This window comes from Opisthocomus hoazin, chromosome 4 (assembly GCF_030867145.1).
Source record: "Opisthocomus hoazin isolate bOpiHoa1 chromosome 4, bOpiHoa1.hap1, whole genome shotgun sequence".
Lineage (NCBI taxonomy): Eukaryota > Metazoa > Chordata > Aves > Opisthocomiformes > Opisthocomidae > Opisthocomus > Opisthocomus hoazin.
Window position 1 is genome coordinate 90,102,442 of NC_134417.1, and position 26,753 is coordinate 90,129,194.

Genomic DNA, 26,753 nt, shown 5'->3' on the forward strand with positions numbered 1-26,753 from the left:
TAACACAATCTATTACATTATTCACAAGATTGTAGTAAAGCTTAAATTCAGTCAAGACAGTGTATCAGTGTATCCAAATCAGATTAATTCAGAACAAACTCAAGTAAATATAAATTAGCTTCTGTGTCTAGTTCAAGCTCCTTGTCCTTTTCTATAAAAAATGTAACATTTAAAACCTCAAAAAATAGTTATGCACCACTGTAGCATTTTTTCCATTCTCTAGTGAGGAAAATGACTTCTAAGTGGCAAAATGGTAAGTGAGGTCAGTGCAGGTAAGAGCTATTTCTTTCCCATCTTCACTCTAAAAATAAAATTAAAAGTTACCCAGAGAATCAAACACCATCTTCCACTTATTCTGCAAATTATATGGTGGAGGGGGTCTGTTTCGTCTGCTACCGTGCTCTTGCATGGGAGTTGGACTCATGGGCAGTGATCAGTTTTCCAAGCCAGTGACTCTTAATCAGTTACAGAAACTCCAGCAGACGTAGTTTCCTTTTTTTTTTCAGTCTGCACTAGTTGGGCATCTGATGCAAATTGTCTTGCTTTTGATTAAGAACATCTGCAAGTGCTCCACATTTCAGTTCATCCATCTCAGCGTATGCTGCAATGCCTGCCTCGGGACTAGGACAGAAGTCAGATTCTGGTGGACTTTGGCCTCACGTCTGGGGGGTCTCCTCTGTGGCTTCAGCATAAGGGGCCAGATCCTGCTTTCTGTTACAAAGATACAAGTTTAGAACAATTTAGAAGAAGCAAATGTCACTGACAGTTTGCAGTAGTGGAACTGAGAATAATGTTTGCTTGTAAGTCTTTCAAACTGACTCTTTTCTTCCTCTCAGTGTTTCGGTAAGTGGATTCAGCATCCAATTACATTGTGGCTATGAGGATGGTAACTGAAGCCAGTAATGGAAAAGGACTGTCATTTTTGCTTGGGTGTTTTTTATTTTGTTTCCAGGAGTAAGAAAATCCTGAGCATGATATATGGTGAATCATAGGCATGAGAGCTGGAAAACTCCCTTTAGGTCATATCCAGCGGATCTCTCGGGGGATAATTCAGGATATTTTTATGTCCTGTTATATAGCAAGCTTTCTTTTAAAAATCTGCGTCCATGAAGTTCCTGCCTTTTTGTTCAGATGGCCATTTGGTAGTTAATTGTGGTGCATATAACTGTGATCTTACCTTTTTTCTCACATGTGTCTGCTTTAACATACGAGAAAGTGCAAATACAGATTTGCAGGTACCTGCAAATGTGGAGATTTGAAGATCTACTACACAGCTTGTGCTTTGGATATACTAATATTAAACCTGACTGTTCATTTACTTAGTTTCCTCTGATTACCGTTCTTACTTCTAATCCAGCCTGCCCCCTATTCATCCCCATCCGCTAGACATTTGCAAACTGAGGTAACAGTTCCTCCCTTTTTCATCAGCACATCCTGTGCAAAGCTTAGTTTTATTGCTCTACTCTCGACTTCTTCTAATTTACCAACACGTTTAGGAAGAGATTCGCAAGATTCCAGGCTACATGCAGTAAATCCACATGAAGAAAGATTTCTGTACCATTTTATCTTGTTTGTCTAATACGTGAAGTATTTCTATATAATCCACAGGTTCCTTGGCATGTCTTCTGAGTTGAGAATATCATGAGGGCATGAGAACTGAATTAATCCTTCTGACAGCCTTCAGCAGTAGCAAATCAAAACAAAATGATCAGTCCCTTTTTCTCCAGTGATTGCCTGAAGAATCCCTCTGTTGCTGGTCCAATAGTCGCTTTCAGTGGATCATGCTGAATGTGTTATCTTTGCTGATTAGAAAAATGTGTGCTTCATGTAATTTGTCTGGAATTGTTAATGTCTAATCATCACTCTTAGTCCTAACATATCACCATACTCAGCATATTTTTTGTAGTGTAATTACTTGTTTTAAAATGTTTCACAGTGACAGATGGATTCATTCAATCTATTTCATATGTAAACATTTAGTTTCATAGTAAGATTCCAAATTTTAATGCAAAAAGGCTATAAGTTCAATGCTTTTACTTTTCAATAGGCACGTTACACATCTTTGGATTTCTTTTCTTTGTGCTAAGCCCATATTTAAGCTGTATTAATTCCATCTGATCTTACACATTTAACTAAGAAGCCTAAATTCAGATTTTTGGTTTCCTGAGATTTCTTTAGAGCTCTTAAAGCAATAGAAACACTTGGCCAGTCCACATGGAATTGGTGCAGGCTTTCCTCTGTTTGTTGGGCTGCAGCAGTAGTCTCAGGGAAGCTGAGTCATTTTTGCAGCAAGACCAAGACCTCTGAGAAAGAGGTGAGGCCCAGAAGTGGGCAGGACCGATGATAGCAGTCATGAGTGAGAAAGGCCCTGCCTGAATCTTTGGCCTAAACGCCACATTAAAATTGCAGGTGAAAAAACTTTGGGTGATGAAATGCTCTTTTCAAAACTTCTTGTAATTTTGAAAGCAGAAACAGATGGAAACAGATGCTCCTCATATTTGTACCAGATAATTTAAGAGACCAACAGTGACAAAAGGGAAGAATAATCTTCATTCTCATCTGAATAATTTAAAAGATACTACTATTAGTCTTATCTGAAAAATTTAAAAGATACTACCATTATCATTATTATTATTAATAATGAAAATAATAAAAACTACAACAATAATAATATGTAGCCTTTATGTGTCATTTCCTATGAATAGATCTGTGCTCTGCAAAAAGAAGCAAGTATCATTACCATTTTACAGGGGTGGTAACAGGCAAATAAATGTCAAAGTGCTTATCCCAATAAGTCATCCAGTAATTTAGTGGCTGAACTGGGAAGAAAGTAGAGGTGTTTTGACTCTCTCATTCTAAAGTTACTGTGATACTGGCTGAGGAATTTGGCCATCCTTCTGAAATGCTTTTTGAAACAGGTTTAGGTATATTCTGTTGTACATGAAGTAATGGATGTATTCAAGGTTACTTGTCTCTTTTGAACCTTGACTCTGATTCTCCTTTGTTTTCACTGATTCTCTCCTGCTTTTAACCTGCCCTGTTGCAGTAGTCAAACCTCCTATCATCCGACCTCCCAAACTCACCCTACTCTGATTCTTGACAATGTCCAAGTCTCTGAGTGAGCTGTCGGCATCAAGAGACTGATGATTTTCAGTTTTTGCATTTCTGAAAATGAATAGAGAACGTGGCATCGACAAAGAAATTGTGCTCATTTTTCCTATTTCTTTTCAAAAAGAGAGAGGAACATAAATAAACAGATTTTATTCATTAAAATTCCACAGATGGGAAATATTATCTTTGGTCCTTTTGATGAAACCAGCACACTCTGTGCTATAACAAGACCTACTTGAATTATTAATTTCAGCACACATGCTCAGTCTTCTGGCACCTCACCTGTTTATTTGCCCCATGGAATGTCCTTCCTATAACTTTCTTCGCTTGGCAATATGTCTGCTAAACAGGCGCCTTTCTCAGTCAGATGGACTGGATTCAAGCCAGGTCATCGGTGGGGTTGCGAAGGGGGAGGTTTAGAAAGAGGTTTTTAACCATCTCGTTTAAGAAACCAACAACAAAAATATGCATGTGCAAAACGGAAACGGATGGTTGGTTTCAATTTTCCACTTATTTTTCAGTAATGGGTATGTGGTAGATATTGTGCCACATAGATGCAAGGGACCCTGCTATTTACGTAAATAATTTGTGAGCACCACTGTGGGCAAAACCATGTGATACATACAAGTTTGACTGAAACAAGACACATACAAGTTTGACTGAAAGAAGACTGACAAAGCATTGAGCATTTTAAAAGTCTGTTGTTCATTCTTTGTTTTCACATCTCCTTTTCTAGCCTGGAACTGAAATTTTCTTTAATGAAGTCCTATTGTCCTCGTCCTTATCCATGAATATTTATTTTCCCAGCAACCAGTCACTGTTGCTGGGATGTTGGCATTGATTTCTTGCCAACATCCTTCCAGATAAAATAGAATCACAGTTTTTATTTAAGACAATAAGAATAACAAACGCCACATGTTTAAAAGAGTTCTGCATGCTTTGCAAACAGACAAAACAGAAAATGATAAGCCAAATATCTTCCACGTGTCTCTGTAGATTAGAAATACCTGCATTTGTATCTGGATGTATCATATCTAACTTTAGGTCCTTTATAGGCTGAAAATGCTTCACTTTAGAGCCCAGCCAACTGCCTTTATTGCTGATGACCAGGGTGGTCTAATATTTCTGATAATATCCATCTTTTCCTTGTTTGATTTTACAGACAGCCAAAGACTCGGGGCCAACTGAAGTTAAAGGGCCTAGAAATAGATGCTGAAGAGTTAAGTGGACTGAATTTTGACCTATCTTTGTTGTTACAGTGAAATAACTTTGTGAAATGAGTTATAGACTCCTTCATGTGTATTGAGGAAATGGCAAAGTGCTGAAGTCTGAGTGAGGGTCTGAATCTCCCTCAGCATTTCTTCTTCACTTGATGGGACATATCAGAAAAGCAGCAGAATGGGAGAAGGAGACAGAAAAGATCCTGAGGTCACCTGGCATCCTGACGTCTATTTGCCTTGCCACAGCTCTTATCTTCTTTTATGTTGTGTCAGCATATGAGAACTTTAGTCAAAAGCCAGTGCTTTACAGGAGTCTTTTCTTTGGTTTGGTAGTGCTGGGATTGAACACATCTCTCTGTGTACTTCTTCGTTAATGATGCCCTTTTTTCCTCCCAGTTCAATTATCAGAATGTTTTCTGTAACGAATAGGATTCAAAGGTACAGTGAAATTGTCTGGGGCTCCCACAGAGCAGTAATGTTTTCTACCATGATTTAGAATATATCTAGCGAAAACTCTTCAATTTCTGCCTAACCTGGCAGAGTCATTAAGTTATACATACTCTGAATGTCAGATCTTGTGAACGTTAATTTAATTTTTTCTATATCTGATTGAAATCAAGTACATATCAATGGCGGTAACTTTACCCTCCCAGTGTCCCGTAACTATATGCAAATACAGCAGTAATGTGGCTGATCTGGTGTTTAACAGTGCAGGTGGAGTAGGTGAACTGAGTCAATGGTGTTTTCAGTCACCCAAGGGCTATTCCAGGGGTGTGTGTTTTTACACCATTGACACTTTGCTCTTAACACTGTTGGAACATTGTTTAATATTAATTCAGTAAAGGTCATTGCAGTTTCCGGGAAAAAATGTTGACAGAACAAACAATAGGTTGTGGCCTGTAGCTGTGAAAGATTTGTGTAATTATCCTTTTGTCTATCAATCTTATTGAATTCAATACAACTAGCAATTACTCAGTGTGACAGAACCCAGACATTTGTGGAATCACATGAGTCTCTGTACTGCATCGTATGATTACTTGGGAAAATGAGCATCTATAACAGTTGCATTCCGGCAAACAAATATAAAGCAAGAAATGACTGAATATAATTTTGATTTAAAAAAAAAAATTAAGTCCAACAAGCAAGGCAGTGAAAGTATATTAAGTGATAACAAAACTGCTGGAGAAAAATGCCATCATGTTACCCATACCCAGTGATCTCCCTTGGTTTTGATATCATCTTCTCCTTTGAATCATGGCCGCTGCATAGGAGTGATTACCAAGTGTTTGCTTCTGTTCAAGGTAAATTGTGTAATGGAGTCCAAGAAACACAGAATCCAGGTTGTAGTGCTTGGTTTACACATGGCAAAATATAGCCATGTTCAATGAGCAAATAAAATCTAAATGGTGAAGTAACATACACTCATTCTGGCAGATGTATTAGAATAACTCTCCAGTAATAAATATTTGTGTGTAGATTTAATTTCATCATTGTGCGAATACACACTGAAGTCAGATGTGGAAAAAGACCACCCGTAGTGTTGAAAATGAGCCCTTTGAAGGTGCTTGCTTTTGAAAGGTTGACATTTTCCAAAAATGAGAATTGTGTCCCTAAAATTTATGAGCATTCTTAAGGGATTTGTAAGGGAGAGTATTAGGGTTAGTGAAGTCTCCATAGGAATTAAAAACATGCAGCATGAAAGACACCTAATTCATTCCCACCCCTACATTTTTTTTTGCCCGAAGAAGATTAATCAGCATGTTTGAAAACAAATATTTTAATAGTAATGCATTGTTACTTTTTAATGCATTATGATATGCAAGCAGCAAAACAAAAGGATTCTTTTTATGTTCTGCAAAGTAGAAACACAGCCGTTGAGCCCATAACAAAATAATAATTTTCAAGTCGCGCCTCCCTGTTTTGCCTTTGGAAGTCAGAGCAGCATTACACTCACAGGGCAGCATACAACAGCTGGAAAGGAGGACTCCATTCTCTTGGGGGGGTCATCCACAAGCACATGTTGGATGACACCCATTCTGACTGTGTCTAAAGGGTTTCCTGAGGAGTCAGAACACAGGGTGTTCATGTTTGCTCTTCCCTGTCCTGTTTCAAGGTCCTGTTATGTTCCAGGATCACTGCCACCAACCAAGCTGACCAGGCAACTGAAGAAGCACTCACCACTCACCAGTTAAATGAGGGCATACATTTAGTCCACGCAACAACTGAAGCTTGCAGGAGCGCGCAAAGGAATCCCCACAATGCGAATTGCCCTTACTTTGTCGATATCATGGTTCTGTATTATATTTTGTAGAAAAAATCTAGATATGTTTTGGGGAACGCTATGGGAGAGGGAAGTTCCTTATAGGAAGTCTAGACAAAATCACATGTTTGGGGAAAGAAGGAGTTTTAGCCATATAGATAAAAACCACTCCATGCCGCTCAACCTTAAAGCTGAAGTGTAGGAATAACTTGAGGTATCTGGAGAGCCAGAAGCTCTGGGAAGGTGATGATAGTGGGACAGAGTGGCCAGCAGTTTTGGGGAGAAGAAAATCTGCAGTGACCATCCAACAGCTGGATCGCAGTTTCATGTTAAAGGCAGCAGCTAATGCTCAACTAGTATCATTGATGTAACTGAAATGAAGACTTGTCCCTTTTTATGGGAGGTAAGGATTTGACCTACAATGGTTTTTATACTCTCCTTGTTGTCTTAAAGTTCATGCCCTCGCCGCCTTCTGCAAGCTTTGTAATTGAAAACTATACATATTTGGAAAATGTTCCTACAGACCTTACTTGTCTGAACAATTTGTCCTGACTTCAGTAGGACTGTTCATGTGAGTAGGAATTGGGGTGGATGTGTGCTTTGAAACAGTTCTGTATCTCTCTAATCTTGTTTTGTCAAATGTCGTTTGATGAAGCTTGGAAGTTACTTTAGCAGACATACGTAGGAAGAACACATTTTTAGGAGAAGACTGGCTGTTCCTTTTTGGCTTTGATTTATCTGCATATCAAAATATGCATGTTTCTGTGACTGAATCTATTCATCCATATCCCTCTAATTTGCCATCTTTTGTTGCATCTGTGTATTTCCTTTGTTGATAATTCCTGTTATGAGTATTTTTGTAAGCTTGCAAAAATTTTCTTTGCTTTTAAGCCAAGGATTTACATAAAAAGCAAAACTGTTGTATAAAAGGCTGTTTTAAATAGATATTAGCAAAGTAATAAGTCAGGGAACAGTTACTTAATTATCCAGACACTTGTTATCTAACATCAGAAGAAATTCTCATTGGCAAAAATAATTGATTTTGTAGTCATACAACACTTCGGATATAAATTCTATATCTTAATAATAAAAAACCCACATACTCCTTGTCACTTGGTACGCTGTTTAGGTTTTTAATTACAAAAGCATATATGTTGACTTCTGCATTTTAGCAGTATATTAGATGACATTTTCACCTGTGTGCCAAAGGTGAAGAACTGAGGGCTGTACTCTAGAAGCTGTATCTGGGAATCTATATCTAGAAAACATATATGAGAATTTTTCAGTTAAAAGTCTTCCAATTTGCACTAGCACCCACTGCATATGCTGAAGCGTGATTTAAATCCCATAGTGGTAAAGGTAGCAATAGGCAGAGATGGTTTCTGTAGATTATGTCACTGACCATATTACTATGCAGATCTCTTCAAAACTACCTGAGCCTCTAAACTAGCAAAGTTTCTTTGATCCATGTGTCAGTATTATGGAGACTGAAACTGATCTTATATTTTTATGTACATGTATTGCGCACTTGGCTGCCATTCTGTGTTTTGCAGATTGGTAACATGCCACCATACCAGCAGTGCTACATCTATTTAGCAAAGGATAAAGCTGGGGCTAAAATAGAGATGGTTTTACAAAGAGTCCTGAGCAGTAGCCATTCTGTCTACTATAAGAATAATAAGCAGAGCTGTAGTCAGAAGCATTCCACTGGAAGCAAGAGGTTTTATTTTGTTTTTTAGTTTCCCTGAGCATTTATCGAAGACACAAAACTCAAGAATTCAATGGGAGAAAAATCAGTGTTATTTTGAGCTTAGAATACACCTTTCAATGACAGGAATATAGCTAATAATAGGTATCTGTTGTAGCTGAATCTTAAAATCCTAGCTGGAAGAAATAAGGTTTCTTTGCTACATTAAGCAATCCAATCACTGTTTTTACTCTACTGTTTACTACTGAAGGGGCTAATATCATGAACTGATACTGCAGCTTTAAAGCAGCAGCATGCAATAGAAGGATGGTATCTGTCTCAGAACACATTACTGTAAGGTGAAGAAAATACTACAAGATATTCACTGACCTCAAGGGATGCAGGAAACCTCATTGACTCGTTTTATATCAGCATATATTAAGTTTCAAAACTATAGATGCATTTCCCCAGGTATTCAAACATATGTATGTCTGCCTTAAAACATAAATTTCATGAGAAATAATAGCTGTGAGGCTAAATATACATAAAACTAGCCTTAATCCTTTGCTTGACTTGAGCCTTAAAGACTGTGGGGTGAAGCAGCAGAAAAAACTGATTAAACTGATAAATGGATACATATATAGATAAAAGCAATTACTCACAAATCCAAAGAATTGCTGTAGTAGCCCGTATTTTAGATAGCTGGTAGATTTAAGAATAATACTTCAAATCAGTAGAATAGAGTAGACTATTTAGTGTTGGAAACTCCTCTCCGGTCTGTACTTGTGCCCAGCATTACTCCATCCTAGGTGCAGAATCCAGCATTTTCACTTCTTAAATTTCATCCTGTTAGTCATAGCCCAATGCTCCAATCTATCTAGATCCCTCTGCAAGGCCTCCTGTCCCTCAAGAAAGTCAACAGCACCTCCCAGTTTGGTATCAGCAGCAAACTTGCTAATGGTGCATTCAACTCCTGCATGCAGATTGTTGATAAATGTATTGAACAGAACTGGCCCTAGAAACAAACCCTGAGGAACACCTCTGGTGACTGATCGCCAGCCAAGTGTAGACCCATCAACTACAACCCTTTGAACTCTACCCTTCAGCCAGTTCTTGGACAGCTTGTCCAGAAGGATGCTGTGAGGGACAGTATAAAAAGCCTTACTAAAATGCAGAAAAACTACATCCACCGCCTTCCTTTCATCCACTAGGTAGGTCACCTTATCATGGAAGGATATCAAATTAATTAAACAGGACTTTTCTTTTGTAAATCCATGTTGCCTGTGCCTAATGATTGCATTATTACTTAAATGCCTTTCAGTAGTACCCAGTATAATCTTCTCCATAATTTTTCCAGGAACTGAGGTTAGACTTAACAGGTCTGTAGTTTCCTGAATCTTCTCTCATGTGCTTTTTGTAGATTGGAATATCATTGGCTAGCTTCCAGTCAGCAGAGACCTCCCCAGACTCCTGAGACATTTGGTAAATGATGGAGAGGGGTCCAGCCGTAACATCTATTAGCTCCTTCAGAACTCTGGGGTGCATCACATTGGGCCTCATGCACTTGTGAGCATTCAGCTGATACCAGTGGTCCCTTACAATTTCGGTGTCCACAAATGAAAATTCATGGGTCACACACTTGTGGTCCTCCAATTCAAGGGACTGGGCAGCCCAAGGTCTATCAGTATTATTGAAGACTGAAGCAAAAACAACATTAAATGCCTCCACTTTTTCTTCATCCCTGTTAGTCAGAAGACCATCTTCAACAAGTATTGGTCCAATGTTTTCTTTAGCCCTCCTCTTGCTATTAACATACTTAAAAATGCCTTTCTTGTTATCTGAAACAGCTCTGACTAGTTTCAACTCTGACTGAGCGTTGGCCTTTCGTGTCTTCTCCCTGCATAAACAAACCACAGCTCTGTACTCTTCCTGCAAAACCTGACCTTGCTTCCAGAGATCATGTAGTTCTTCTTCCTCGAGCTCCATGAGGAGTTCCCTGTTCAGCCAAGCTGATCCTCTGCCCCGCTTTCTTGACTTACGACACAGTGAAATTGCCTGCTCCCGTGCTTTTAAAAGGTGGTTCTTAAAGACTGACCAGACTTGTGGACTGCTAAGCCCTCAAAAGCAGATTCCCAGGGTTCTCTGCTAAATAGCTCCCAGAATAGCTTAAAGTTTGCTCTCCTGAAGTCCGGGTAGCAACTCTGCTGTTCTTTCTTCTCATTACATTGAAAATCTTTAACTCAACCATTTCATGATCACTGTGGCCCAGAGAGCCACCTACCATCACATCCCCCACGAGTCCTTCTCTATTCACAAACAGCAAGTATAAGAGAGCATCTTTGCTAGTTGGCTCACTGAGTACCTGTGACAAGAAGTTATCTCCTACAGGCTTCAAGAATTTCCAAGACCTGCTCATCACAGCAGTATGATATTCCCAGTTGATGTCTGGGGATTTGAAATCTCCCAAGAGGACAAGGGCTGCCATTCCAGAAATTTCTTCTAATTGCTTACAGAATAACTCTTCAGTGCTTGCATCCTGGCTAAGCAATTGTTAGTAGACACCCACTACAACATCTTCTTTGTTTTCCATCCCCCTAATCCTTACCCAGAGGCTCTTCACCACATTATCGCCACCTGTAAGGGCTGTGCGTTCAAACCTCTCCCTTCGGTATAGTGCGACATCTCCATCTCGCCTGCCCTGCCTACCCCTCCTGAACAGCCTGTAGCCCTCCCTCCCGGAACACAACTGTGGGACACTCTTCACCAGGTCTCCACAATGATATTGTAGCTATGGCAGCTGACCAACGCTGGTGGTTTCTCCTATTGTGTGTGTTGGTGTACAAGCGTTTCAGACACACTCCTGAGCCCTCTGTGCTCCCAGGAGCAGCATAAATGTTCCCACTAGGTTTGCCACCCTCAGGTGATGCCATGCCAACCTTGGTTTACCTACTGCAATCCTGTTGGCATCCCCTTCCCCCATCAATTCTAGTTTCAATCATTTTGGTATTCTAGTTTAAAGCATCTTGAGTAGAAAAATCATCTGTATACAATTTCATACAGAATATGTAGGATATTTATAAATAAGTATACTTTCAAACTTTTGAAAGCAGGGCAAAGACTTAGAAAAGGCATCTATTAAAGAAATCATTGTGGTTTTTTAGCTCAGAATATTTCATTTTTAAGAATAATGAATCAAAACAAGTAATTTTTTATTACTTTCTTCTAGTAGCTGAAAATATTTTACATATCTGGGCTTTGAAGCTAGAAGATATTAAAGTGAAGGGAATGCCTTATATTCTTAATCCAAGAAAAGATTTTGGGTTTAGTTTAGTTCCCCACACAGGGGTGTCTCATGTCATCTGAGATACTATGGAGTCTCTTGCCTGGCTTCCAGGTACTGTTATATGAGGGCACGGCCTCCCATTGATCTCGTGTAGTATTCCTGACCTAAACTCACTGCGGTTTTATAGGTATTGGAGAGGACAAGGTTCCTTTTGGTTCTGATCATCTGGGTTATGGTATTTTTGCTGTAAGGATACTACAGCTGGATTTCATTACTTGCCTGTAGCTCATGGCCAGATGCTGCCTTTATATGTTCCATGATTTACCAGAGCTATCCTGGTCTGCTTCATCAGCAGCATATAATAAGCCTTCATTAATATTTGTAGACTATAATAATTAAGTGTTATTATACATCTCATGTTTTCCACAATAAATTGTTTCTCCCCCTGCCCCCCCATGCCATTCTAATGTTTTGTATCTTTCTTTTAGGTTGGTTGTTACCTGAAGACCCCTAAATACCCAATATGGTTGGTATGCAGTGAAAGTCACTTCAGTGTGCTTTTTTGTTTGGAAAAGGATTTACTAGCTGACTGGAAAACAGAGCGGAGATTTGATCTATATTATTATGATGGCTTGGCCAACCAGGAAGAAGAAATACGGTTAACAGTTGGTATGTACAGCTCAGCAACTCTGCATTTTGTCTCTGGTGGTGGTGACAGCATCACATCAGAAAGAAGAATCCAATAATACAAACAATGATGGTCTCGGGCATTAAAGATTATGTGTGTGCCTGTTTCCTGATTTCCATAATTAGTTTTTGTGATTAATTGGAAATTAGATTTCACAAGGAAATTTTGAGGATAAGCTCTTTCAAGAGCTGAGAGGGAGCATGTGCTACTTTATACAGACTGGTAAATCTTTCAGTGACACGGATTGCCGAGGAACAGATTGTGATCTGGCCTATTCATGCTCCCAGGACTATAAACCATATTTAACTACTCCCATTCTCCTTCACATTTTCTCACACCATTTCCACAGGCAGAAAGTGCAAGTGTCCTGTTCCTCAACCCTACATGCATGTAGTAAAATGAGCAGAGAGGGTGAGGAAGCATCAAATCCTTGCTGCCAAAACCAGCTACTTCAGAAGATGGCAGTAATCTGCTAACAAAGTCTAGTCTCTTACGGGCTTGTCAGCATACCTGGAAGCACAAGCATGCAGAAGATCTTCCCGCTTGGTACACTCATTCTTTCAGGAAACCATGCCAAATTATGCAGCTGCTGTTACAGTAATTATGTATTTGTCCAACTGGAAGGCATTTGGACAAGAAGTATTCTGATGCTTAAAAAGCTTCTACTTATTGCCATATTAAGACATTCTTGACCATTAAATTCCTATTTGCTAATAATATCCTACTTATCTTTTGTTTTCTTTCCTTCAATATATTTATACAATCTAATCAAATTCCTTCTCAATCTTAAGGAGCCACTCTATTGTAGTCCACTCTGTAAAAATAAGGTATTTGTATTCCTTTTTTGCACCTACGTTCTGGTTCTTGGGTGGGATGAATTATGTATGGGTGTTGTACGTTCTGATTGAGCCCGTGTGGCAAAGCCGTTTGTATGGTGGGAGTAATGAGGGCTTTAGCATCTCACAAAGTCTAGTGGTGAATTCCATCATCTTTTTGCCTGTTATTTATCCTCTTAAAATCCCTGTCATTCTATTGTAGTGATCATATATATTATGTCAAAAAAAATGCTTAACCATTACAAGACTATAGTTGCCAACTAGTTCCCACAAGGTCTGCCCCAGATAAATGATTCTAAGTGGCACAAATGATATATTTCAGCATAGGACTTGAGAAACGAGACACGTTTTTTCTATTGTGTTCTACCATGTGACATATGGGCCAAAACACGTGTCCTTATCTGTCTTTTCATCATTAATAAATCAGGAATGTTTCCAAAATCCAGAGCTACCAAGCACTCTGAAATCCCTGGATGAGAAAGTGCTCAGACTATGTATAAATTTTTGTCTTTACTGTTCAACCTGTCATGGCATATCTGTATATTTCTTCTCAAAGACTAAACTTGCATTGAGAGGTAGATCTCTTGTTGTTATGGCTATAGCCTCTTCCAGAGATGTGTCTAGTATACTAATCTTTTGTTATCTGTGAAATTCTACAAAAGGCTGGGAAATGTAAATAATTTCATCATTCCAGGGAAACACTTTCCTAGTTCTGGCTTTACAGGATTTCTCTGTTAGGTCTGGAGAAAAAATGAAATTACGTTACATCCAAAGGGTAATATTGCTAATACATCTAAACTGTGCATACAGTACCAGATGGAAAAATCAGAATGTAAAGTATTACTGTTTTTTCCATTGTGGAAACATCAACAAGCTATGATGGTTAGGCAGTGTTACCCAGAGATACAACATGAGGTCCCGGGTGCTGCACAGCCACATAGTGGTGCTGGTTAGAAATGTTTGCTTTTCACTAGCAAGAAGGTGAATTCCTTGAAATGGGAATCTTGTTTGTAATTAGGAAGATGACAATCAAGGTCACAATTCAGGAAATCTTGAAGAAATTATGCTGGGCAAGAAAGGCAAAAAAGCCAGAAAGAAAGAGCAGAGTTACATTTTGGGGGTAATAGCAATTGCCACTTTATATTGAGAATTTGCCCTGTTTCTCATAATCATTTACCAAAATATAGGCAAGAAATATGAAGATCATTCCTAAAAGAGGCAATGCCTGCTAGTGAATTCAACATACTATCCTAAATAGATCAAGGTTCTTCAATCCTTTCCATTGGGGTAGAAATATCTGATAAGCAGAGAAGGAAAACAAGCTAGTGTATCTAAATTAATAACCCTCTGCATTTTGCTTGTCTTCTTTTGTCAGATGCTTAGGGACTGAGTGGAGATTATGGGATTTTTGTTACACATCATAGAGAGCACTTGTACGAAAGAGTGTGTTGTACTGCTCAGAGAGAAACTGCTCCTTCTTTCTAATATGTGCAGTTAACACCTACCTATGTTAACATCTACAATATGTTATCTCCAAGTGAAGATACAGGGAATTTTTGTACAATCTATTTTAATAAGTCATTCTTAGATCTCATTGGTGCATGCCTTCAACTCAGTATCCTTCTAAAGGTGGTTTCAAAAAGCAGCTGAATAATTGCTAAGAATATAACTGAATTTCTCAGAAGATTCTTCCAGAGCCGTAGACACTATCATCAGCCCCTTTGCAGATCCCACAGAAGGCAGCTCAAGCAGTGAAATTAGAAGAGGTTCCGATACTGGAGGCAGCTTCTAGGGAAGGCTGGTGTATTCATTGTGACACTTTCTTTCAGAAGAGTTTTTATTCACAGTTAAGATGAGATTGTTCCAATGTGCAAAAGCCTTCTGGAAAGATAATCAATAAAACATCACTTCCTAAGGTTGCCATATAAATTATGAGCAGTATTTCTTCTCTCAGTGATTGTCTGTTCAGATTCCTCTCTTCTGAACCTCATCATATCTCCGAATGAAGTTTGTCTGCAACCGTGCTGGCACTCAGTTTCTCACTGCCCTTAGCTTAGAATATCAATGAATATATAAGAGATCATATTCATATCCATCTTGCTGTTGGTGACTCCAAGATGGAAGAGATTAATTTCAGTATTGCTTGCTCGAAATAAGCTGTACGAAACACTTTAACACAGCTTGTTGGTTAATTAACTTAGCTAGATGTTCCTTGCCTAATTCTGTAAGATACACCTTTAGTGATACTTTTTTGCTATTCCTTTGTATGAAAAACCTCCATTCAAACCTCCTGGTTAGAACTCAAGTCTGAAAACAACAAAATTCATCAAGCTGACAGTAACTGGTAAAGGCAGCCATGCCGTATGCCTGTCCTACTACCAGTACTATGGTTGGGACAGTGACTGTTGCTTCTTACTATGAGAAGATCCAGAACATCAGTATGAGGGATTCCTAGAGGTGTCCAAATACTATTGGCAACCTCTGACAAACCATTCTAAACTCTTCAATATTAGGATAGAAGAGGCCCTTTGAAACTTAAAAGATTCTTGTGTACCTCTAAGTTCCTGACGATCTAGGAGAAAACTGCCAGTACTTTAGATACTTTTAATATTGTCTGTTTCCAACTACTCCAGCCCTTAGAGTCATTCAGAGTTTTCTGCACGTATTTGTACCGACAAGATGAACAGGCAAGGGAGATCCAGGTCCTGTCCGGGACACGAGGAAGCCAGATATATCCGAGACTGGCAACTGTGAATGTGAGAGCAATTGCCTCCCATCCTGTCTACAGTCTCACTGAAGCAGACCCATATCCTACACCCTGCCTTGGCATCATTTGTGGCTCGCAACCTACCCATTGGCTGGAGGACAGACAGAAAAGAAGAAAAAGAAAAAAAACCCGGTCTGCTGTAGTCTATAGAGTTTTACTCCAAAACAGGAAACAGCTGAGCAGACTGACATTCAAGCTGGTCGTAGGATGTTTTCTCCCTGGGAAGTTCAGCGACTACTTTCACTGTTGACAGATCCAGTGTCTGAGACACTGAAGTCTCTGTTTTCCCCGGAACAGTGCAATTGCCTCTATGTCCCGAAGGAATGCTCACAGCCTGTGGTAGCTCTCTTATATCTGACGCAACATTGTCTTCTCCCGTCTGTGCATTTCTTTCTCAACAGTCAAGGGACAATCTTTTCCCAGGTGAAAGAATCTTAACCCAGTTTGGACTGGACTTGGGATTTCAAGTGTAGGACTACCGCTGTGCTTAGTATTTGAGAATGAAAACTGCTTTCTTAGTAATTACAACATCAGTTGCAGGATAAAAACCTCATGATGGCCCTCCAGCATACTCTTTCACTTTCAAATCCATGTTTTTCCTTGAAAGCATCTCTGCGTTAATAAACTAACCTGGGTCAGGGCATGAGTCTGAACACTGTCCCACGATCACCTTTATTGTTAAGTAGTCAGCACAGTACTAGGCAAGTTTCTGGCCCAGAACATCTAATACTGGGCACAATCTGGGGATCATTCCCAACAGTGTTTGCATTCAGTCACCCACTTTCAGCCTTTAGCCTGCCATCATGTGAACAGGTAGTAGACCACTAGTTGAAAGAGTTCAAGAGATGACAAAGTAGTGAGTGCCAGACTGTCCACTCCCAGGTCAGGTACAGAGCCCACGCTATCTACAAAGAGCCGTAGTCGTGGCACCTACTCTGAGCGTTCCTGGCCCTGTCTGTGGCCACTCTGTTCAGCTGCTGTGAACGAGGTCATGAGATTCAAGTGCCAGCAGTGCTCATCTTCCAGGGTATGCCAATGCAAGGTGGATACGTGCTTGTTTTGGGCTAGCAGATCTACGGTGTGAGTGGCAGTCTGTCACTACCAGGGGTGGAGTTCTAGGAGCTACTGTGGTATTCTGTATGAATAGAAACATATTCCAGCCACTAATAATGTCTAACATCTCTCTTCAGACACAACTCAGATGTGCACTGAAGATAAAGAAAACGATCTTACTCCTCCACTTGAGCACTGTATTAGGACAAGGTAAGTGAAACTACAGTTTTTCATACAGATATATTCAGTAGATATAAATAATATATGTAAGGCTGGAGTGTGGTAAAAAATATTGCAGCAAGTAATCTTGCAAAGTTACTGCTTAAAAATCAGAAAGAATCTGAATAGGCCAGGCTGTGATAATACGTATTACACACTTAATTGTGTGTTAGTGTAGTTAACATCAAACTGGCTAAGGTCTTCACTTCATTCTTAGAGGAACCTTCGTTACATCACCAAGAACTGACTGAGCCAAATTCAGTTGGAGAACATAACTTGATTTCAGTAGATCTAAATTTAGATTCCCAAAAGTGATCGATTCCTATTGTAGAGGTATAATGAGAAAAGGAGAAAATTTCTTCCATCTTCATCAGTCTTTTCTGAAAAATATAATTGCACTGGGGGACTTGGGTACCATTCTCAATGCATGAAGCCCTGTACTTGATGGTCTTGGTTTTCTCAAACTTTCCATGTGTCTGTGGGCAGCACAGAGTTTCTCAAGATGGCAAAACACCATATTTTGTGATTTTATTCTTGACAGTTCTTAGGTCATATTCGCTCATTAAATATAAGACTAGTTCCTGTCATGTTAGGATTTTCATGGCCATTTTGAGGTCTATACAATATTCAATTATGGACTTTTAAGCAATTTATCCAAGTCATGCTGAAGTTAATGAGAGCATTTTCAGTTTAGTGAGACATGAAAGAAGCAAAATGGAGAAATTTAACTGGGTAGAAAAATCAGCTTTATATAAGTTCCATCAACATGACTTTGAAAGCTGCTATCTGAATATCTTTGGAGCAAGAAGTAAAAGCCTCATTGTCAAAGACTGTAACATTTGTTAAGTCAGCAAGCCAAGCAGCTTCAGATTTCTCTTGTAATTTCCCTCCTCTCCTCACCACAATTTCTCCTGTAAAAAAACACCAAAAAAAAAAAAGGAGGGGGGGGGGGATGGCTGCCAAACAGTGCGTTCATGCAGGGCTGCCGTTAATAAGGTGCCGATAAGTAGAAGAGGCATCCTGTAGCAGGGCGGCAGTGACATTAGTCCAGGCTCCCTGCACATATGCATTGTATCGATTCCTCTGTTCCAGTGACACATAGGCATGACTACAAACTAAAATAAATAATATATAGCCTCAGAAACCCACGTTGCTCTTAGAACATCTTCCATTCCTGGCGTTCTATCAAAGTTATGCAGTTTTTGTAATGGCAATGTTTGTTTATTTTAAGTTCTCTGCTTTAATCTTCTGGAGAATTAAATTACCAGCAAATTCCAGTGTCAATTTATTTTGTTTGTACCATTCTTAGGACTGTCTGATTTACCCTGATCAGTCTGGCTCCTTGTTTTCAGTATTCTCCATTTACTTTGAGCGTATTTATTTAAGCATGGCCTTGCTGCTAAAGGTTTTTCATGTTATATTTTTCCTTTTTGTTTTAAGAACTTTTTCTTCCAACTAACAAACAATATATAAGGAAAAGTAAAAAAAAAACAAAAAACAAACCAATATTTTTAACAAATGGGGATATAAAAAAGAAGTGTTTTCTATCATATAACTGTGGAAAAAACTTCTAAAGTAATTTTTAGTAAACAAGCAAACAACTGTTGCTTATTTTGATCAAGCATTCATGATGAAGCTCTTATCAAACCTTTCTCATCACAAAATGCAGGATGATTTCTCAGGCAGTGTGGAAAATTTTACAGTCTGAACAATCAGAACTGAGAAGATTAACTGTTGTTTCCCAGTGTTGATTGGGGATTTTCCTTTCATTCACATGGCTCAGTTCTGATTTAATCCATGAAAAGCCTTATGCATTGTTTACCCTAATACCTGAACACCACCGTCGTGAAATGCATGGAGTTATACGCCTAACAGCTGTCTGCTGTTTGTTCTCTTATCCCCTCCCAAAGGGAAATCTGCGTATGTAATAGTCTGCTTCTGTATTTAGGGGTTTTGTTGTTTTTATTATTATCAGAGGAGAAGGGTTATTTTGCTTCTGCAGGAGGAAGAGGCTCATGCTTTTAGTCCCTATTCTAGAAAATGTCAGAAGAGAGAGATTTGAATTTAAAGCAGGTAACGAACGCTTCAGATGGCTACAATGACTAGTCGCCATCACTTCAACCTTCAGGCTCCCAGCCACAGAGTCAGTACAAGTCCATGTGCTTTTGTTGTGGCTTTCAGCCCTCCACATCTGTAGAAGCAGTCAGATTCTGACCAAGAGATGTCTGGAATGTGCTTCCCTGGGTTGTTTGGGAGATGCCGTGCAGACGCCTTATCCCGTTCTTCCCTGAAGAATACTCTTACATCGCAGTCACGATCCTCAGCGTCTCTGCACTGGCGGAAATAACATCTGTTAGGTCTGCCTGAGGGGAATAAAACTTGGATCTGACATTACAATCTCAGTTCAGTGGTATATTTGTTAACCCTCCATAATCACCTTTCCTCTGTGGTAGAGGGGCTGTATGATACTTTAGTTCACCTGTTTGGCTTTGCAGTGAGACATCCAGTGGATGTTGAGTGGATGAGAGGAGAGCATGGGCATTTCATCCTGAATTAGTGGTGTGCTCTAAAACAATACCAAATGATTAGTACAGGAGATAATCTCTGAATGTTATTCCAGACTGAGCATTGTTCAGGGCCTGAAACAGTTCCTTCTGGGTTCCCGTTAACTCCATGACCCTTGGGTGAAGTTGTAGTTGAACCAGATGAGTCAAACGTAATTTTGATGTTGCTAATCTGATAAATTATAATTGAATCAGCAGCTAGAATCTGGATTCTATTTGATTTACATTTTGGCAGGATAGTTTAGGGAAATGATCATGCTGAATTATCAAGACAGTTTTGTTTCTGTAAAGAAAAGACTTGTTCAGTACCGGTGAGTGAGGTTCCTCACTATATGACACCATTTCTTGTGCAGATTCAATAGATGAAAAAAGTTTTGAATCTGTCTCTATAGCAGCAAACAGCCAAAGTTTGCTTTTCATTCTACAAACAGCTCAGCAAAAATGGATTTAAAATAAACACAAGAGATAAGGCTTGTTATGAAACTTACCTCGAGTCCTGCTTCGAAATACCGTTTTCTGTTTAAGCTCTTTATTGAAAACCTGTCTTTAAAAAGGCCAGTTCCTCGCTGCATAGCGATTAGCAACATCTTAAGCCACAACAGCAAAAATGGTATCAGCAAATGTTAGTATTTTCAAAGAGCACAGTACAGTCTCAGAGCAGATTTTGTTCAGTGTCCTTTGGCCTCTGTGGAGTCTTTGTGGATCCCTCTCAAAGCTTTAATCACCCTGGTGAGATCGAAGGCAATGCCTTGGGAAGATTGTACACAAAGATAAGGGATGATTTGATGGCATTACCTGAAAAATTCAGTGGGGACCGAAGGGGACTTCCCACTTGTATTTGGATGTTCTTGGGGTGATATTCTGAACCTCTGGCAGGGATAGCTCTCACCGCTGGCGAATGCCAGACTAGGTCGAATATCCCCAGCCAGAACATATTCTGCTTTTAGTTTACGATGTGAGGCATCACTATTGTGTATTCCTACTAAGTCCTAGGATGAGGACAGTCTTTCTGCACATTTTTAATTTTCATTTTCTCAGCCAAATAAAAGAAGAATGAAAAATTTCATCACAGCCCTCAGATGATCACTTCCTTTGGACTTTGCACTGAATACTGGATGAATTCAGCTTTTGGTTTTGTTTTACACTTAATTGACTTGCTCAGCGCAGGGACTGAGCTGCCATACCCCTTGCTGACACATTCTTTCCTCGGTAACAGAAAGAATGTGGCACTCTGGCAATGACTGTTGTCTCCACCCCCTCACCAGTGTCTTACTACTGTGCACACGCACTCTGAGACAGATTTGCAAAACAGACAGAAATACTTGACACTGGGAATGCAATAGTTTAGTTCTCAGAAGTTGTGGACCATGAACTTGCAAACGCCAGAAATTGCATGGACCAGGGTGCAATTCATGCAGTGAATGACTCTGACTGTGCAGTAAGTTGGCTCACTTCATCCCAGTGAAGTCACTGGAGAGCATCATCCTGCTTTCACCAAGCCTTGGTTTGGATCTTTGTCTTCTGCCATGATTTGAAGACACATTTGGTGACAAATCGATACCTTCTTTGTGTTCAGTGTTGGTTGCATTCCTGGAGTGGGCAGCAGAGCAGTAGCAGCCAACACAGAGCCAGGAATTAAAAACATGGAAGGTTTTTGTGCACATGTGTGTGAACTCATTTGGAAACATTGTTCTCATATACATCTTTAGTGTATGAGGGCAGAGAAAATGCAAGACACCAGCATAGGAAAAGCAAAACGTTGCCATTAAAGTGAGCTATTGAATACCTCAAAGGAACCAAGGTCAGGAGCAAAGACAGCTGCTAAATGAAATGATCTGGTCTCAGGGTCTCCTACTCAGAGGCCTGCCTGTATAGGAGTGTGCAAATAGCCTACTAACAGCTGAAACTGGGCTGTTATGTAGGTTATACAGGGTTAGTGCTTGTACCCATCTTGGAGATTCCCTACAGTCTTTGCAACACAGAAGTATTTATTCTGTATCAGCTGCTGCTGAGGACTCTCTATTGCCTAGAAGAGATTGGAGGAAGGGTAAGGATACTGACCTCCAAACTTGGGCACTTAAAATTAGGAGGCACAAGTGCCTCTCTTCTGTTCCTTTCCCGTTGAGAAGATGTGATGAGTTATCCCAAATAAGTCCATCCTAACCTCTTTAAGGTTCATTGGGTGGTTGGGGGGTGTTGGCTTACCTTTCCACTGACCTGATTAACTGATGGATGTAAAATGATTGCTTTCATTTCTAGGTGGCAAGGAGCTGTTATTGACTGGAATGGCACAGAACCAATCTTGTGACTGACCTGACCTGACCTGCACTTTATTTGTAAAGACAAAAAGGAAATGACTGAATTAGCACATTCCTATTCCCACCAATACTGGAAATAGGACAAGTGTTGTGCAGTTTACGCTGAGGAAGAATGACATGATTTGCAGGCTGGAAGAGTTTCACCTCAATCACCTCGTGCTTCAGATATTTTGCTTATAATATAAACAACACTTACGTAAATTCCTTGTCGCTTTAACATAGAGCTTCTGAGAGTAGAGTGAGTTTCCACCACCAAAGCAAGGTTACAGATGGAGCAGTGAAGTCGTCAGCGTCCCTTTGAGGTCTCTTTCTGGATCCATTCTGTATCCTGCAATTGTTTCAAAGCATCTCATGAAAGATGCTGAACCCAGATTTCTGTCACTACACAAGCCTTCTCTGTACCGCCTAGTTCTTCACCTACAAAACTCCAGTGCAAGTATAAAATATTGTCTGAGAATTATATATTCACCTCTTCACCTGGATTAGTAAGTCTCGTTTTGCACTAAACAGATTGGTAACCGTATGGGCTTTTCACATAAAGCCTGACCTATACAAGGTTCTTGTTGGGTCATAAAATCTGCAGTGAGGGTTGTGGTTTTGTGTTACCAGAATAATAACACTGATCCGTTCCTTGTACTGGAAGCGATTGGTGAGTAACAGTGCCTCACTGATGTAGCTCATTTTATTTTCTGGATGAGAGATAGCTGTACCAGTATCTTTACATTGATACCATTGTAACTACTTACACACTAGATTTTACTTACAACAAAGTGATAGATAAGATCTGTGGTTTGCTTCTTCATAATTACAAGAAAACAGAAGAGTTGTTAGGTTTGAAGTTTAAATGGTGCCTATCTGTGATAGATACCATTTTTCATGATTAAATAAAGTGCATGTCCTGTGGAGAAGTATCATGAGGTACTGAAACAGCAGCTTGTATTCTGAAATAAATTCTTTAAGTAGCATATTTTAGCAACACTTTACCAAAATTGCAAGAAGTTACTAAACTGAAGATTGGAAAAAATGCCTTGGAAGTAAAGCAGATAAATTGTGTTCCTAGAATGATTCCTTTCTCTGAAGAGTGACTATTTCATGAGACTTCAATAAAGAACTTTTACTTTCTGATGTTTATCATAGCACCTTCTTCCAAGTCAGTATGCAGTCTCCTGAGTCCTGATAAACTAGTTGCTCTTTCCAAAATCAATTTCCAACAAAAATTCAATGTCCTGCTGTGTGTAGTGGGAAGATACCAAACTGACTATGCAAATACAAATCTCGGGGAATCAGCACTTCAGTTAGATTTGTAAACCAACCTGAATATAAGCCATTACAGAGTACCAGGAAAGTTTAGTCTTGAATAAACATCTCTCTCCCATTTGCTTCTCATTCGCATTAAACTATCTATATGCAGTAAAGCATCTCAGAGTTTCAGCTCTTTTAATTTTACTTAATTCAGTGTAATGTAATTTGTTTGGTTTAGATTAGATAGGCAAACGGCTTTAAACATTGTGGGATTAAAATCTCCCGTTCAGCCTCGGAGGCATAGGCAGCATCAGATCTGAGCTCATTCCTGACTCTACCACCGGGATGTTACATGACTTTTGGCAAACCCTGTCATCTTTCTGTATATAGGGATCTGTTTGTACTGTCAGCTGTTGGTGGACTCAGCAATGCCGTTAAGATACACTCACCATCCATACTTCAAGCACTCACAGAATCACAGAATCACAGAATGGCAGGGGTTGGAAGTGACCTCTGTGGGTCATCTAGTCCAACCCTCCTGCCGAAGCAGGGGCACCTACAGTAGGTTGTAGAGGACCTTGTCCAGGCGGGTCTTGAATATCTCCAGAGAAGGAGACTCCACAACCTACCTGGGCAGCCTGTTCCAGTGCTCCGTCACCCTCGGAGGGAAGAAGTTCTTCCTCATGTTCAGACGGAACTTCCTGTGCCTCAGTTTGTGCCCATTGCCCCTTGTCCTGTCACTGGGCACCACTGAAAAGAGCTTGGCCCCATCCTCCTGACACCCACCCTTGAGATATTTATAAGCATTTATTAGGTCCCCTCGCAGCCTTCTCTTCTTCAGGCTGAACAAGCCCAGCTCCCTCAGCCTTTCCTTGTAGGGAAGATGTTCCAGTCCCCTCACCATCCTTGTAGCCCTCCGCTGGACTCACTCCGGTTTCCCAGGAAGAGCTTGCCTCAGTGTGAGCTTCAATGTTTCCACAAGTGGGAGATCCCAAACAAGTCAAAGATCTCAGATCTAAAGCCTTTGTTCCTCTTGAAGTTTCTGTGAACTGTAGTCCACACTTTGTTTCATGAAGCAAAATATAGTTTGATTTTCCCACCTACCTTACAACAATATTTTTTGCAGAATACATTTGGACAGAAAATAGTGTAAAGATGAAATATGGTGAAAGATTTTTGGAAGCAGCTTTAACAAAAAATTCCTTTCTGGATTTTACCGTCTGGTAAACCTACATCATTTACGTTAAAGCACTGCTTTAAAGTATGTCAGTCTGGAGATAACCTTCCACTCCCTGTTAGAAGAGTAGCAAAGATAAGTGTTTGTCTGGGGAAGGAGTGAGCTGCCTTGTGACAGGTAAGATTTCATCCCACTGAAATATGGATTTCTACAGTGCAGACGTGTTCAGAGGAGCTGTTTTCCTCTGTTCAGAGAAGGGGAGGTATCAGTGTGATGTGTCTTTGCTTTAGGATGTGAACTGTGCTCCAGACTGTAGGTGGATGAGTATAAAGGGTGCCCAAGAGGATTGCCTCAAATGCATTTCACTTATGAAGATGTAAGGACTTTTCAGGGTATAATAGTATTGATTAGTGAATAGGGCTTGGAAATAGACTGTAGTTTGTGGTTTATCTTGGAGGATGAATGAAGATGAGGAGAGGCCCTGCTCTGACCCTCTTTCTTAAACAAGCTCCAGAGAACTTTGAGGCTCCCTCATCACTGGTTACGGAGAGTATTTTTGTTGGAACTTAATTTCTCTGACAACAGAATCTCAGTGAGACAGATCTTTCTTACCCATTATCCATAATTATGTTCACATATATTTGTTCTGCCAAGCCCACTGTCCCCCTGCCATCTATTTAAGATGAACTAACTCCAGATTCACCTGTGCACTCACTCGCAAAGCCAGAAATGAAGCACTTGGACCTTTTCACCAAACCACCACCTGTGCAGGGTAATTCCAGCAAGCTGGAGAACTGAGAGAAGTTCAGCATTGCTGAGCTCCTTCCACCGTCCCTGCTCCTGGAGCCTAAAAGCCGTGTGTTTGATGGCAGTGTCCTTACTCGGCAAGAGAGATGCCTCTTGAGGTTTGCTCAGGCAGCCTTGCATACAGAGGAAAGGTGCAGCCAAAACATTCATTTAGAACCAGTTCTTCTGCAGAAAAATGCCAGAGCATTACCTTGGTCACTTACTGCGTCAAGAAGACTTGCATATTTTTATTTGATATAAAGTACCAGAAGTTATTTCCCTTAAGACAGGACAGGGCTTTTTGAGTCAATCATACAAGGCAATGCAAAATGTTATACAGCAATGCAAAAACCTTTGCACAGATCTGTGTAGAATCATATCCTGTTCCAGCAGCACACCTCTATTTTTTTAAATTACGTTTTCCTCCTCATTGTTTCTCATTTTCTTTTTCATTGCTCAATGAATGTGCCTTCTTGAAAAGAATAAAACAGCGACCATTTGATAACTGAGCATTAAAAGACACTGGTGACATTGGCGCTTGGTCTGCATGATGTCTTCATTTCATTCTCTTTTGTTCTGTGGCATAAAAAAATACACCGTCTGCTGAAAACTGACCCCTTAGCTCACAACAGACATGGCATATTGTGTATGTAGATGAATATGTAAGCAGAGGTACTATTTTGTAAAGGTGCAATGTATGTCACCTTTGTACAAAATGTATATTTAACTTTGTCTTGTACAGAATGTCTCAGACAAATAAAACATTTAAAGCAATGGTAATAGTAACAGCCCAGATTTCCTCCTCATTTTTTTAATAAAATTTGCTAGTGGAAATTAATCTGGGAGATTAGCGTATAAATGTTTCATGGCCCTCATCAGGTTGGTGGAATAATAAGCAGTTAAGCCTCCTCTTCTGTGAGAAGGAACCATAGTGCAGTTAGAGTGGGATAAATCAGCCCATGCTGACCTTGGTGGTGGTACCCTCAGGCAACTACAGGGACTTCAACCGACTAGTCTGCAGCTAGTTTAGAGCACGAGGAACTAGCTGAGTCCAGGTACCCCTGTCCACCATGTTCTGTTTGAAGCCTACCCAAGCGGTAGTGAAAACTGCAAAGACCTTGTTGCTTGTCATTGTTTAGTCTGATATGAGTCACATCCTTCTGATCGAAATCAGGCAGTCACATTGCAGAGTTATTGGGAGTCTGGGCAAGGTGGGTATGTGCACACACTGAGTAGGTTTGTTATCCATCTGCAGCTCTACTCTGAGGCAGAAAAAATGTTTTATTATTATAGCAGCAAGCACTGGTGAAAAACTCATCATGGTGCGTAAAATTCAGACTTAATTTGATGAACCTGCTGGTGTTTGGTTTTGTACAAATCTGCCCTTGTTATGCTGGTCAAATCTGGTAAAACTTTGAGGTATGATGACTGACTATCATGACTGAATTTCTACTGTCACTATGTGTTTTTTTCCCAGGTAGAGCAAAAGCAACAACTTGAGTCTGTTTTTTTTTCAAGTCTTCACTTTTCTGAGGCAGATTT

The 26,753-nt window shown here is 39.9% G+C and overlaps 1 protein-coding gene across 1 annotated transcript in view; it reads left to right on the forward strand.

Moving 5' to 3' along the window:
• MINDY4 (MINDY lysine 48 deubiquitinase 4) overlaps nt 1-23,137 on the forward strand; it is an 83,202-nt gene extending 60,065 nt beyond the window's left edge. The window contains exons 16-18 of the mRNA XM_009931007.2: nt 12,050-12,230; nt 17,043-17,115; nt 21,948-23,137. Of these exons, the coding sequence (XP_009929309.2) occupies nt 12,050-12,230; nt 17,043-17,115; nt 21,948-21,996 (303 nt within the window). The 3' untranslated portion in view covers nt 21,997-23,137. The remainder of the gene's footprint in view (nt 1-12,049; nt 12,231-17,042; nt 17,116-21,947) is intronic.
• Nucleotides 23,138-26,753: the final 3,616 nt, after the last annotated feature.